General features: G+C 44.0%; 1 protein-coding gene across 3 annotated transcripts in view; it reads right to left on the bottom strand.

Annotated features, from left to right (window-relative positions):
- Window positions 1-14,191, bottom strand: part of arhgef25a (Rho guanine nucleotide exchange factor (GEF) 25a) — a 41,712-nt gene extending 27,521 nt beyond the window's left edge. The window contains exons 1-2 of one of the 3 annotated variants that reach the window (XM_035645559.2): window positions 13,572-14,191; window positions 12,528-12,666 (exon numbers count right to left, since the gene is read on the bottom strand). In XM_035645559.2, the coding sequence (XP_035501452.1) occupies window positions 12,528-12,666; window positions 13,572-13,667 (235 nt within the window). In that variant the 5' untranslated portion in view covers window positions 13,668-14,191. Of the gene's footprint in view, window positions 1-2,945; window positions 3,442-12,527; window positions 12,667-13,571 lie in introns of those variants that run through there. The other 2 variants (XM_035645560.2, XM_035645561.2) reach the window with 2 other exon arrangements.
- Window positions 14,192-14,434: the final 243 nt, after the last annotated feature.

The raw sequence follows: 14,434 nt of genomic DNA, 5'->3' as shown, positions 1-14,434 counted from the left end.
TGTTACAGCAGAGCTAAATGATACATGCTTTTCTCTTTCATTACGGCCATTTCTCCACCTGTCCATCTTCCTGGCCTCCTCCATCACATTCAGTAATGCTCAGATCAATAACCTCTCCCCCTCCCCTCCCCCTGCATTCATGTTTATATATTGTCATATCTCCTCTCACTCTAGCTCTCATGGCTTCTGGCAATTTCCCAGTCCTGCAATAAACCTGAAACATGCACATTGCGACAGCAAACTAACTCCACGACACACATTCAGACATCATCATGTTTAGCTCTACAGCTTGGGTTCCTCTTTCAATGCACATTGATTAAAAAGTGGAAGAAAAAAAATGTGTGGCAGCGTAGTCTGTATAGCGCCACTGCAAACCATTGATTTGCCTGTTTCTTTCTGACGCACTGCAGTCCCTTGTCTGCATAAAAGTGACTAGGTTGGAGGGAGAAATGATGACCACCCCGGGGGAGTCATTAAGTCTGAGTGACAGCAGCTGAAATTACAGTTTGGCCATTAATTCACTGAAAGCTACGTGTGTGAGTCAATGAAAGCAAACGGCAGGAACTCATATGGTGTCAAATAATGACATACTGTACTGTGTGTCATCATCCAGTGTTCTAGTAAAGTGTTATTATCCCTAAGTAGGAAAGTGAATCATGCAGTGCACTATCGTTTCCTCTTCTGTAAGGGCAGTGGCTTCTTTTAGAATCAATGAATGGTGTCGGTGCTTCGTAAACACTTACGTTCGGCAAAATCTTTGTTTGCCGCTAATATTGGTGTCACATTCGAAATCTGGCAGCTGACGCTGAGCCATCATTTTGTATTTTGATCCTTTTTATCTCAGCTCAGACAATCCAGGCACTACTTTCATGAGTTTTTTCATCTAAATAAATAAATAAACAATAAACGCATCTACCGACAAACAGACATTATTTGTCCTTGGAAGAACAATGTCTGGGCATCAGCAGAGGTACAGAGGACCTGAGCTATAGTGAAGTCAGACCATCATTGTTCAGTGTTTTTCCTGTAAATACCACAACAGAGAAGTGTCACCCCGGGTTGTGCTCCCATTGGACAAGTTCCCAACTCACGACAGACTCTGTAAATGAGTTTAAAAGGCCAAGTGTATGAGATTAAATGTCAGTGAAGAGACAGAGCTGGTCCACCATGACATCAGGTTAATTATAGAAGCTGCTTTACAGTAAATGATTAGAAAAGGACTGTATGCGAGCTCCCCGCGGGAGCAACATAGAAATGTACTTTGATGGAGTACACAGCGGTACATTAATAGTTAAGTTACTCTAAGAGACAACTGTAGTTTTATAATGTGGCTTCTTCAGAGGGGATAAGAGCACTCGTATTTCTCCTGCTCAGATTGTAAAATGAGATCAAGTCAATTTCTGACTCCAGCTTGTGATGTTGGACCAAAAACAGATTCATTTCTTTCCTTTTTTTTAAAGAAATCCAGAAATCCAGTTGGAATAACCCTCTTACCGTAGGTTTATTGGGATTTCTTTTAATATCCTTAAATGTTTCATTCCTCCAATCTCCCGCATGTTTATATATTATGACGTGTGCATGTATTTTCTATGATAACATGGCGGAGGTGCAGCAGGGAGCTGCAGGCGATGGAAAAGGAGAATATCCATTACATAAGAGATTAAACTGAAGGAATCTGCGGTATGTATCCAGCAATTCTAGCCAATAATGTGAAAGCTTACTTCATGAGCCCCCCCTCTATGTACAGAGCCTCAGGGGGGAGGTACACAGTTTATCCCCTTGATGTAGGCTCGTAAAGTGGAACAAATACATATGGAAAAACTCATATGCCGCTATTAGACACCGTCAGTGTTCTAACCCGCAGTGACAGCGGTCACGTGTGTGCACGAGACGGCGACGGTGACAAGAAAAGCCACTGAGTGACTGACAGAAAACAGAAAAAGAGAGATCCGAGTTGTGATTCGTGCTCCTGCTCCTCAGCTTGATGTTACATGGAGCCCAGAGTTTTGCAGAAACTCCAAACACGCGACACGGCCTGTAGACAACTGTGTGCACTCACCAGCCTTGTTGTGATTACATATGCCACCCGCTGCTTTTACTCAACCACACTTTTCTAATGGAGCGCTGCTATTCCTGCTGCACTTCATTACAACAAACAGGAGAGTTAGAGAGAGAGAGACACAGAGCGAGAGAGAGAGAGAGAGAGAGAGAGAGAGAGAGGGGATTACTGCTGTTTGGTTCTCTCAAAACACTGTTTGGAGGATGGAGGAATGTTTCAGAGTTGCTCTTGTGTGGTTCATCCATCCACGTGCTGCACATACCTGACTGATACACAATCATCATGATGAAGACAGTCACTTGCCAAATCCCAACACACACACACTTCCTCCTCCTCACTTTTCCTTCTCTATCTTTAAGGGAAGAATGTGTATTGCGTGTCCTCTTTCCTGTTCCTCGCCGTGCACTCCTCTGAAGGAAGGACCTTTTTCTTTTCTTTTCTTTTTTCTTCTGTTTTCTCATATGCTCGCTCAGATGTGTACGTGATGCACATCTGTTGCTTTAGCTGCAGGCGGGTAGACCCGGCGAGAGGACTGAGGCTCACACTTAAACCATTAGCGCACGCTCAGAGGAAAGGAGAGAGAGATAAGGGAGAGGTGGGTGAGACATCCGAGAAAATGTGGAGGAGAGAAAGAGCATGGTATTAAATGGAGAGGAGCGGAGACGGGAGGAGTTACTTACTGCTTCAGCTCAGTGTGATCGACAGATAAAGACACAGACGACACCACTCGTGCACATAAAACAAAACAGAGAGCCAACAACCAAAAGGGCAAAGAAACTTCACAAAGAAAAACTTGATGGAAATGAATAATTTGTATGTGCATGTGTGTGTGAGCATGGGTGTGTGTGTGTGTGTGTGTGTGTGTGTGTGTGTGTGTGAGACTGACCTCTGACACGGGCATAGCAACAGCCACACTTGGCAAGGACTTTACGGAACAAGTGTTGGCAGCCACAGCCTCGGTGGTGGCGATGGTGATGGTGGCCCCCTTTCATGCTGTTGAACCATGAGCAGAGGTGGGCATGGCCCAGCACTCTCTCTGTCTCCCCCCTCTCTCAGAGGCTCGCTCCTCAAAAGTGTAAATCCCCCGGGGAGAAAAAGGTGACAGTTGATCCTCCTCCTCAGCTGAATGCAGACAGAGTTAAAGCCCACATCCACACCGAGGAGAAGAAGAATAAGAGGTAGAGTCCGTAAAAGCAGCAGCCAAGACCAAAGATCCACGCTCACGGGCTTTTTCAGCTGGTGACAGACGGCCAAGGAAACATTCCAGTTAGCTTATTGTTAGATTGAATGAGCCCACTTCCCTCTGTTTTCTTTTTGGTGCTGAGCTCTTGCCTCTGTGAACTGCCTGGTCAAATGACAGGCTGGGAGACTGCTCTGGAGAGAGAGAGTGAGAGAGCAAGAGAGAGACAGAGGGAGAGAGGGAGAGAGGGAGTGAGGGGAGGGGTGAGAAGGGTGGAGTCTGCAGCTCTAGTTGCTGGCTATTCTAGGTTCTAATGTTCCCACTCCCCTAATTTTTCTCTCTTGCTCTCCTCTGTAAACCCCCCCCCCCCCCCATTTGTTTCCTCTCTCTTCTTCTGTCTCCTCGCATTTCTCTTATCAATTTTTCTACATGCTAGAGTCTCACTTTGGCATGGGTAATGCTTGCAGGGGCATATCCAGCAGATTAAATGCCACGCTCTCCACCCAAAGATGACCCTGCCAATAGTAACGCCCACGTCTGTAATGATACATAATGCTATTTACAGAGGAGAGGCCATGTTGGGTGGAAGGTGTCATGTACTTTCCAGTGAGGCAACCACATCACCAACAACACAAAAGTGTGTTACACTTTCTGATGAGATGGGGTATACGTGTTTACTGAATAGCTCCACTATTGACTTCTGTGTTCATGTATAATTGTAGGGGTCAGCATTGTGCCCCCCCAACCCCCCCCCGGTGTTGGAGTGAGCAGCAGGTCTCACATTTCATAATGTTGGCATTCTTAATGAGTGTGTGTGTGTGTGTGTGTGTGTGTGTGTGTGTGTGTGTGTGTGTGTGTTATAAGCCAAACACAGCTCTTTAAAGAGGCAACAGACAACTTTTGTGCCCCTAGTGGCTTTAGGTGGTAATATTGCATTATCACTGTCAGTAAGACGCTGCTGTAGCGTGAAGGCCGTGAGGACGCAGGTACCTTTCCTCAGTTTTAACATCATGATGACAAGCTTTAGCCAAAAAGTTGTCAATTTCCGCTTTAAATTGGAAACAGAAAGAGAAATAATCGCATAATAATCACAGATCATGTCAGGTTTATGTAGTGTTTTATGGTTTTATAGTACGAAATATAAATTCGTTTTTAGACTAATCTTAGGAAATACAGATCAGAAAATTCACTCTCATATTGATTCAAAAATCCTGTAAATTCATTACAGAAATCAAGCAGTGCTATTCTGGGAACAATGGCCAAAATGTTAAGACCATAAAGATGGAAACATGCATCTCCACTTCCGGAGACATGTGCTGCCACCTTGTGCTAGTGACGTAATTTGGAGCCAGAGCTAGATACGTTTGTCATCACACATGAACATTTATGTGTGATGACAGACATGAGTGTGTGTCTTATACTAGTACTTCTGTGTTTCCAAAAAAAAATAGCACTTTAGCCAAACACAGAGAAACACACAATCTACCTGCAAAAAGCTGTTCATCATCATGATAATGTCCCTTTTTATTAGAGTCAATTTCTATGAACCTGGAAGTGGCAGTGATTGTGTAATTACGACTTGGAAATAGCACACCATATTTAGATGTGTGCTTTACATCAGAGTTCATTAAACTCAATCAACACTAGATTATGACTCATCAGCTGATGACTTATTCAAGGAAACAACTCGGGATGTAACTGGCACAGGAAGGAAAAATAAAAAATGCTTGGTGATAACGCTATTACGAGACACTGCCTGCTCTGAAACCCGACCGGTTATTTTCTGACCAGCAAACGCCATTTCTCCGGCCTGAAGCTGCTCGGCCTATGACTCAGTGAGTGACCTCATCTCACTTTTGCATCACACCACGCTCCTTTCACACAGGCTGCGATCCGCTTGTGTAGAAACCACCGACTGATTACTGCAACAAATGTCACAAAGGATGTCGAAGCACCCACTCGGGTTACTCTTTGGGGGCATCGATGAAAAAAGGAAAAGAAAAGAGAAGACATGTTGCTGGCAAAGGACCAACGTGCACGGCTGCTAGGTGGCCTGTCTCTCCAGCATCTGTCTCTCCACGGTGACAAGGTGGTGGCAGACTGCTGTCAGGGTGTTTCTGTCATCTATGGGAGACTGTCAGAGCAAACCGAAGCCACACAAATACACACACACACACACACACACAGTAGTATTAGACTCTACCCTGTCACCATATCTCTGTTTCTTTCCCCTCACACACTAACTTACAGAGAAAACTAAAGCAGTTCTAATGTGTAAGAGAAGAAAATTCTGTACCAGAGAGAGAAATCGCACGGGGACAGAGACAATATCTGACACATGCAACACTGACAATGTGCCCACATACAGATAGATCACAATACTCCCCCTCTCCCTCCCAGCCTCCCTCCCTCTCTCCAATCCTTTGCTTATAATGGATGCCTTAAGCGACTGTGATTGAAGAGGCAACTCGGCAGAGGAATATTGAATTGTGCTGCTGAATGGCTCCACTTGTCTGATGCCGATATGGCTGATAAACAGCGTGTAAGCACAGGGGCACAATTCAAAGTGGGTCGAGAAACAACGGGTTTGACAGCAGAACAGAAGGCTTGAAAGAGGCAAAAAGCAAAACAAAGACACCAAGACAAGAATCCGACGGCAAAGCATTACAAATTGAACGAACACTGCATGCACTATCATTCTAAAAAAAGGCTAACTAGACAGGGGGGAAGGTAGTGATGAACACACTGCTCTTGAGATGCATTTAAAATTTATGAAGTGAACGCAGGGAAATCTTTCATATGCTTCCAAGTTAGAAGAGTGTGTTTCTGCGAGACACCCAGTAGGTGGCATTTGTACTTGTTGCATAAGGTCGGTTCACCCAGTCAGAGGTGCAGTTTCAAAGCAGTGCAAACGCCACATGAACTGTTTTGTTCTCCTTCATCATTGATTTCAACGTAGAACACACAACATGATGTAACTTGAGATGTGGTTGTACTGAACGCTGCATTTTGTGACTGAGAACAATATTTTTGTGTATCTTTCTCAATATGTAAGTAAACCTCTGAATACATTAAGAGTGGAATTGACACAGGCCTCATGTGCAAAACCCGTGAACGCAAACAGAAACATGGAAAGAATTTTCCAACCCTGGCTTGAAGGGAGGAGCAGGGGATGTGAGGTGAGGCATCCATTAACACCCATTCATCTCTCTCCTTTTATAACTCTCCTTCACTCCTTCCTCCCCTCTGCATCCCCCGACGAGTCACATACTCATGCTGAGGATGATTCATCTGCAAACGTACGCTCGTGCAGGTGGATACCTAAATAAAACCTATATATGTACATGTACATACTGCAGTGGACTTAAAATCTCGCCTGTCGATCTGCACACTTGCAGACAAGTGGGAGTGTTTTTCATTCGAGCCAAGCGAGCCAAGTAGGGAGAATGTGTCATCTTTCCACTGGAGACTGTCAGTCAAATTTAGGAAAGCATGTTCAGAGTGGAAGAGAGTGATCTATGGGTGGAAATCGGCTCATGCAAAAGACAGCACAGTTTGCTCATGTTATTTTGTAGTGACATTCTTGGAATAAAGCGTTTGTAAGCAGGGTATATACGGTGTATTAAACTCATTCACAATGTACTGTAGAGTTGACATGCACGTTAACTGTAGAAGGAACAAGCAAATGCATGACATAAGCATGCACACCAGTACTGTAGCTACAGCAAGTCTCAGACCAGCAGATATGCAGTTGCTCATTCGCAGTGTGTTCCCCAACCCCCCACTGACATTAGCCTCTCCTCACTTCATCAGCCAGCTGAAATCCTGCCAAAATATGCTCGCTTAGATTTCATTTTCCTTACTCCTTCTCGCCCAGTCCCTCTCTTTCTGCCTCTCTCCCCGCCCTCGTCTCCCAAGCTGAACGCCAATTAAGGCAAAACTGGCATTCTGGACAAAGCCAACGTGAGGGGGAGCTTTTTGGTTGTTTTTGGCTGAGGTCCCATCATTGGGGCACAAGTCAAAGAGCATCTGTCCTGCTCTCCTCTCTTGTGTCCCGCTGCTCTGCTGAGACTGGCTGTTTTTCTCCAATTAGACTAAACTACAGTGCTGGAATACACCAGGGCATACAGCAGGCGTGCGTGCGTGCGTGTGTGCGCGTGCGTTCGTGCACTTGGCCACCAGTCAATCCCTCCCACTGTTCTACCTCACTATGCAGTGCAGCTCTCGGGCAGCAGATCTTCACTACACAGAGGGGAGGTGCACCACCCGTGGAGATGTGTTTCTCAAAACATCCACAATACTCATGTACCACCCGCAATTACAGGCGCACACACACTTTGTACACACAACCGTTCAAACAAACACACACTCTATCCGATCCAGCTCCCCTTTGCAGTGGCGATATTACTGGAGGCTGTCAGAGTTTTCCTCCTCTGCTTGACCCGCAGCCTCGCTCCCTCCCTTTTTCTCTCTCTGCAGCTGGTGTGTGAACCTTGCTCGAGAAGCAGCATGCTTCGCACCGAGACTCTGGGCCTGCTGACTCCGTTCAAGGCTTAAGTCTGAGCTAAAACGCCACCCAAAGGAGAAAAATGTACTAAAAATGTAATAGAACAATAGCAAACCTAGGGACCACACATTCGTCTTTGATTAACTAATACTGAAGCTTGCAGTTTTGCTGTCAAGGGAAATATATTTTCTGTCTGAAAAAAGAGAGAGATTTGCACATCTTGTTTCATCATGCGACAAATGCATATAAACAAACTAAGAAATATACAAATCTGTATACCAAATTTTTTGCTGTGTCGTGCTGTTGTGTGTGCACATGCACATGTGCCTATTTTTGCTGTCTCCATCTGCCTTCTCCCTTCCAGGTCAGTCTGTGGACTTAATGCCAGCTGTGCTGTGGAGCAGCGACCTGTGAGGTGTCTGAGTGACCCGGCTGAACCTTCCTGCCTGACCCATTTCTCTGAAAATACAACTTGAGCTCCTGCAATTTAACTCTACAAACTAGAATTACCTCCTCACGTGTCTGTGCCCCACCCACCGGTCAAGTTGCTTTTTTATTTTTTTTACATCCATGTCTGTCCAGACTCATATAATATCTGAAGTGAAAACTTTGAAGGAATTCAATAAAAATTAGTACTGTAAGTGTATTTTGTCATAATAAGCATATGAATTCTCCAGTTATGGTCAAAGACATGTTGTGAGTTCAGTGACCTTGACTTTTGACCATTGATGACAAAATTCTTAACAGATCATCCTCGAGTTGAAGTCAAATGAAATTCCCTCCAAGTATTCAAAAGAAAAACACTTTCACAACACGTGAGGTCACAATGAACTGTACTTGTGACATTTGACCACCACAATGTAATCAGTTCCTCCTTGAGTCCAAGTGCCAAATTTGAGGAACTTCCCTTCATGAGAGTAGGACAGACGGATGGATGCAAAGCCCGACAACATAATGCCTCTGGCCTAAGCAATAAAACACACTCATACATTAAAATATGTTTTTGAGACTCATTTTTGGGGGAATAATCCATGTGCTTCAGGGTTTCTAGTAGAGACAGAGGTGACTCACAGTCATACTAACTAGACAGCCCACATACAGCTTCCAGCATAACCCTCAATTTTACTAAAAACTAACATGATTTAAAACTGTATCATCTTACAATAATTGTAATATTTTTAAGATGGAATGTAGAGTATTTGATCTTATGTGTTTTTAAACACACACACACACACACACACACATTGATGGACTACATGGAAAATATTGGCCAAAAGTGAATATACAGCTGTGACCAGGCAGCAAAAACTTCATGATCAAACTTTTCCAAAGTAGATGAAAGGAAGCCTGATGAGATTTGGCGAGACACTCTGCAAATGAAGTCAAAAACAAATTTGTTTGGAGCAGATGGGGTCCAGCACATCTGGCTTGGAAACGGCAGGGACAACACGATTATTGCACAGCGCAGACTTGTGAAACATCGACATGGGAGAGGGTTGAGAGGAGGCTGCATGAGAGCGAAAGGTGTAGGGGAGATGGCAGTTACTGATGGGACTCTCAAGAAGTAGCTTGGCAGGAGGGAGAACTTTCTAACATGACAATGATCTCAAACATGCTGGTGTGACCTGACCAAATATGTCTCCTGACTTGAATCAAATAGATCAGATTTGGAGTAACTTAATATGGAAGGTAGAGCAACAAAACCCACAGGCAAAGAGCAGCTGAAAGAAATCATATGTGAAGAATAATAGCATTTGTATGAGACTGGTATCATCTGGCTGAGCCGATTCAACCTGTCATTCAAAATAAACATGGACATACAAAGTATAGAAAAAAAATAAAGAATGGAATCTCACAAATAAAGTTGCAGTTGGCTCTTATATAGGGGCCCGTTCATAGTTTAATTAATCAAACATTTCTGTATTCATAATTAACTAATTCTATTTTGGCCTTGGATAATAAAAAAAAAAAAAAGATTGTATAATTAAATCAACGTAATTTGTATACTTAACCTATAAATTATATTAATATTGATGGTCAATAGAAGATTCTTAATGATTAATGATATAAATAACTATTTTTACAACAATGTATCATGTGACAATGGGACAATGTGACAACCTACCGGGAATTATTATTCAAATCTGCAGCTCATTGTTCGGTTTTCTGCTCCACAACTTTACTGTTCTGGTTCACTCAAACACTAAGGAAATGCCTTTCAGAAAGGGTCCGATCAATGGGTCAAAGGTGCAGATAACAGAATCAAAACAAATATTGGTCCATTGTTTACAAGATATAGAAAATCAAACCATCTTTCTATCACGTTAGCACAGTGCTTTGAGGTTTCGTAATATTTATCTCAAAAATGTGACCATATGCTCCCGTCTACGTATCTTGTAGGAAAGCAAGCATGAAATTGTTTTGTGTTGCTACAGTAGTTATATTTTCTTGTTGAGGATGTATGAGGTTTTCTGACATGCATTTCAGCAGAAGCTAGGTGAGATATTACAACTGTAGATTCTACACACACAATGGCACTATCCACCTGTAATCTCTGGTCCTCACCACACAATACGATGCAACTTCAGGATGATCTCTGCCAATTTAAGGTCACACGCATACAGTTCAGTCCCGGGGTCCTCTGAGATTATCACTTCTCCTTGGATGACATCTCACAAACCCCAATATGGACAAGGACATGCATTTTCTGCATAGTTTACCGCACAACTACTCATGAATAAGTTGAATGCTATTTCATTTATCACTCTGCAAAACTGGGCACATAGTCCTTCTGAACATAACTGTGTTTTCACAGGTATTTCACTCTGCAAGTTCTCACGGGTCTTTTGTTTTGATCGCTTGTATTTCTGATTTCAAATCGTAGTCAAGGATTTTATTCATAGATAATTGTTGACATTTAAAGAAAAAGACATAACATTTTAACACTTTAAAAAGTATTATTTTGGGGAGAGTTTTCTTGTATGTGCGCACATTCAAAGTGAAATAGAGATATGCATAGTGTGCGTGTGCGTGTGCGCGTGTGAATGTGCGTGTGTGTGTGTGTGTGTGTGTGCCTGTGTGTGTGCATGCATGCAGTTGTGTGTCGACTGTTATTGTTCCTGGTTCAGTTCCGCTTCCTGTTTGCGTAGCTTCATGCATGTTACCTAGGAAAAGGCAACATCGTAAAACACAGGGTGCACGGACACACGTGGCCATCCATCACTGATTGGTGTTACACAACAGACACCGTAGACACATTGTGTCTGGGGAGAGTGAGAGTACGAACTATATAGAGATGGGAGTCCAAGGAGCCAGGAGAGAGAAGGAAAAAAAAGCTGATGAAATTTGAGAGGAATATGATCAGCAGCTCTGTGTACTCGGACATTGTTTTGAGGAAAGAGGAGATACATAGGTGCGGGAAAAGAAATTGATTAGAGTAAACGAGAAAGTCAAACTGTGGTATGGTTCATTCCTGGGGGGGGGAATATTGACATGATTTGACTGGAGAGCCACAAATGAAAACCCTCACTGCCGAGCTCTACTCTGGGCTACGACATCATCTGTGTCTTGTTGTTGCGGTTCGGATGTTTTCTTCCTTGTGTTTCATTGATTTTCCATCCAATTTCCCATCCGGAGGAAATTGGGCTATGCAAAAACAATTGAGCAGAGAAGCTTGTCTGGGATTGAAATAAACAATCTGCCTCTTGGTCATCATCCTTCCACATGGCCCTTTTTTTTCTTTGCTTTTCTGAGCCCTGAGCTGTGAGCCAAAATAATATTTGGCAGCATTAACCTCGGCAGCACCCCCAATCCTAGTAAGACCACTGCAGATAAGCATCGCTGACAGCTTCCTCTGGCCTCCCTCACACCCCCTCTGTACGCCATGTACTGTTCTGCTCAACAGTTAGTGGTCCGGCCACATGGTACACACCACCAAGCCTCTCATGTATACACACACTTTCCCTCACCCAAACCCCGAGCCAGCTACAAAGCTCCTTTTGTTCTATTCCACTCAAGGAAAATGGCAACGCACGCAACCCTTTCACAACAAAAATCAGACAGTGCAACCAACAGTGATGGGGCAGAAGGGGAAGGGAGGCAGCTGAACATGTTTTTTGCCCCATCTGGAAAGCGTTGCATGTGTAGAAGCCCACACACAAGAGCTCTTAGTCTCTCTCACGTACTTATGTATGCTACATTACAGCAAAGCAATTCAATGTTATCAGTGCTAATAGAGGAAACAGAGGGTGGAGTGTAATGAGAGTAAACCACCGACACTCAGGTGACTCCCATCTGATACTTTCCCCGACGTTATTACAGCCTAATGAACGCCATCAGATATGGCAGAATGGACTCTGGTCTGTTTTGATTCACGTGTGGTTCACATGCTAGAACAGGCAAAGCTCAAACTAAGTTAAAATAAAAGGCCTGGACATTAGCTCACATGGCACATACACACTAATAGATTCAAGATTCTTTAAATTTGTATTTATATTATGAATCTTGAGTCATGAAATCATCACTGTTCACATGTCAACAGCACAGAGGAGTTTTTCTGTCGTGAGCGTGACGGAGTGGCCGAGCAGGCTGTCGTAGATGTCACTGCACAGAAGTCGGAGACGATTCACACAAAGAATCAAAGGCTGAGAGTTTGTGTTTCGGTGAGTCTCTAAGCTCTGACTGGTTTGGTTAGAGTCAGTGTTTGGACTAGCCTTGTGGGTTTTGTCTTCTTTATTTACAAAATGGTCTGTCACGCTCGGTGCAGCTCTTTCAGGTCTTACCTGTTTTCTCTCTCCGCTCCGGGTTTTCTGTAGCAGCGGCCTGCTGTTCCCACTCCAGCCCCTCTGGCTCCCACTGGCCCTGGACGGTCCCTCTTTCATCCTCGCTTGATGGGAGGTCCGCCTCACCCCCCTCTGAGAGCTACACACAGAGATGCCCTTGTCAGCGGTGGAGCCCTGTTCTCGAGGAGGAAGTGGTGGTAAGATTGTACCTTTTGGTCACATTACCACAAAACATAACAGGGGCTGCTTTTTTTGCATTCCTTGTTCATCCTTTTCTCCATTATAGACTGAACAAGAATGAAATGGAAGTAACTGAGGTCCAACTTTTGCCACAGAGCTTAAATAGGATCTTCCTCTCTGACAGCACCTTCTATCTGTATTTAAGTGAGGCTATAGTCACTGTTAAGGTTTTATTTCCCAGGGAGGAAATGATTTATCATAAACAGTTTTAAAAGAGGGACCTACTGGTTCACTCCATTGATATTTTTAATGTCCAGATGTTCCGTCAAAACAATAAAAAATTGGCTGAAAAAATTATTTCAGCAAAGCAGATGAAACAAAATGAATTTCGTTTTTAAAATGCACCAGAGTATTAAATGCAGAGACGTGAACATAGACAAAAGAGAGAAGACAGGAAAGGAAACATAAAGGCACGGAAGGAAGGAGGAGAATTAATTTGCAGGGTTGCAGTGAGGCATCAGTCCTGCATGACTTTATTTATGGTCAGATGGTTTAATCACCACGACTCCGCTTCCCCACGGAAACATCCAAGATTCCAGCCGAGCACTGGACGGAGACCGGCAACCCTTCCATCCTTCTCGCTCGCTCTCTCTCTGCTTCTCCGGCTTGACCATTTTAGGTTTTTGACCAAGTTATACCAATGACACAACGTGAAACTTGGCATGTAATGATGTGGACCAGAGCAAAGCTGGACACTTGAGAGATACCCCCACATGTATCGGTTGCTTTCCTTTTGCATTTGTGACATTACGCTTTCATGCAAACATGACATGGAAAAGCACAAACACAACTTTTTCAACTCACCCACTGTTGATTGGGCATGGCCACAGAAGTGAGCACGTCAGCCATGGCTCCCAACATCTGGTCAGTGCGTCCCTGATTCTTCTGTAGAGCCTTCATTCTCCCCGACACCAAACAGAAACTCAACCTCAAATTATACTCCTCTGCTGTTGTGGCCTTTAATCAACAAGTCTGACAAAATCTTTCTAGTCCCCTGGTTTCCGCTCCCTCAGCTCTCACGGCAAACGGTGCCACAGTTTGGAGCCGAGCCACTGCAGCCCACCCTGTGCAAACCTGACACGCAGGACACCTCGCGCAAATCACGAAGAACTGATCCTGCAAGTGGAGGGCATGTCTCTGAGTGAACCTGGGAATGTATGCCTGGACAGGAACTTCAGAGCTCTGTCCTCTCCCAGAACACACACACATACATTAGATGGAAGCAGGTGTCTCCAAGTCTGGCACAGTCCAGTAAATATGCCCACCTTGTGTTCTCAATATAAGCATCCCCTGGAAACACAGATAGAAGATGTCCTTGGGTCTCTCTGTACAGAGTCCTCTGTCCTCGTCTTTATCATCCTTTATCATGCTCCTTGTGTTTCTCTGTGAGGTGGGTCTTCTCCTGTCCTTCTCTCTGAATGCTGAATGGTGAGTTGTCCCCTCAGGACTTCGCCCTCCCTGAAATCCTCCTTTCTTGTTCTTCATTGGCTAAAGAGGATCACCACCCCCTCCCCAAAACCTCTACTCCTTCCATCATTCTTTCTTTTCTTTCATTTCTTGCTTCACTACCTGGATTTTTTCCCCCCAGACTTCAAACTGTCACCGTCTTTTCTATATCTCTTCTGGTCTTACTTTGACCTTTCCTGGTGCTCGACACTCTCTTCATG

Source organism: Scophthalmus maximus, chromosome 3 (genome assembly GCF_022379125.1).
Source record: "Scophthalmus maximus strain ysfricsl-2021 chromosome 3, ASM2237912v1, whole genome shotgun sequence".
Lineage (NCBI taxonomy): Eukaryota > Metazoa > Chordata > Actinopteri > Pleuronectiformes > Scophthalmidae > Scophthalmus > Scophthalmus maximus.
Note: the sequence above shows the minus strand (reverse complement) of the source record. Positions and strands in the feature narration are given on the sequence as shown.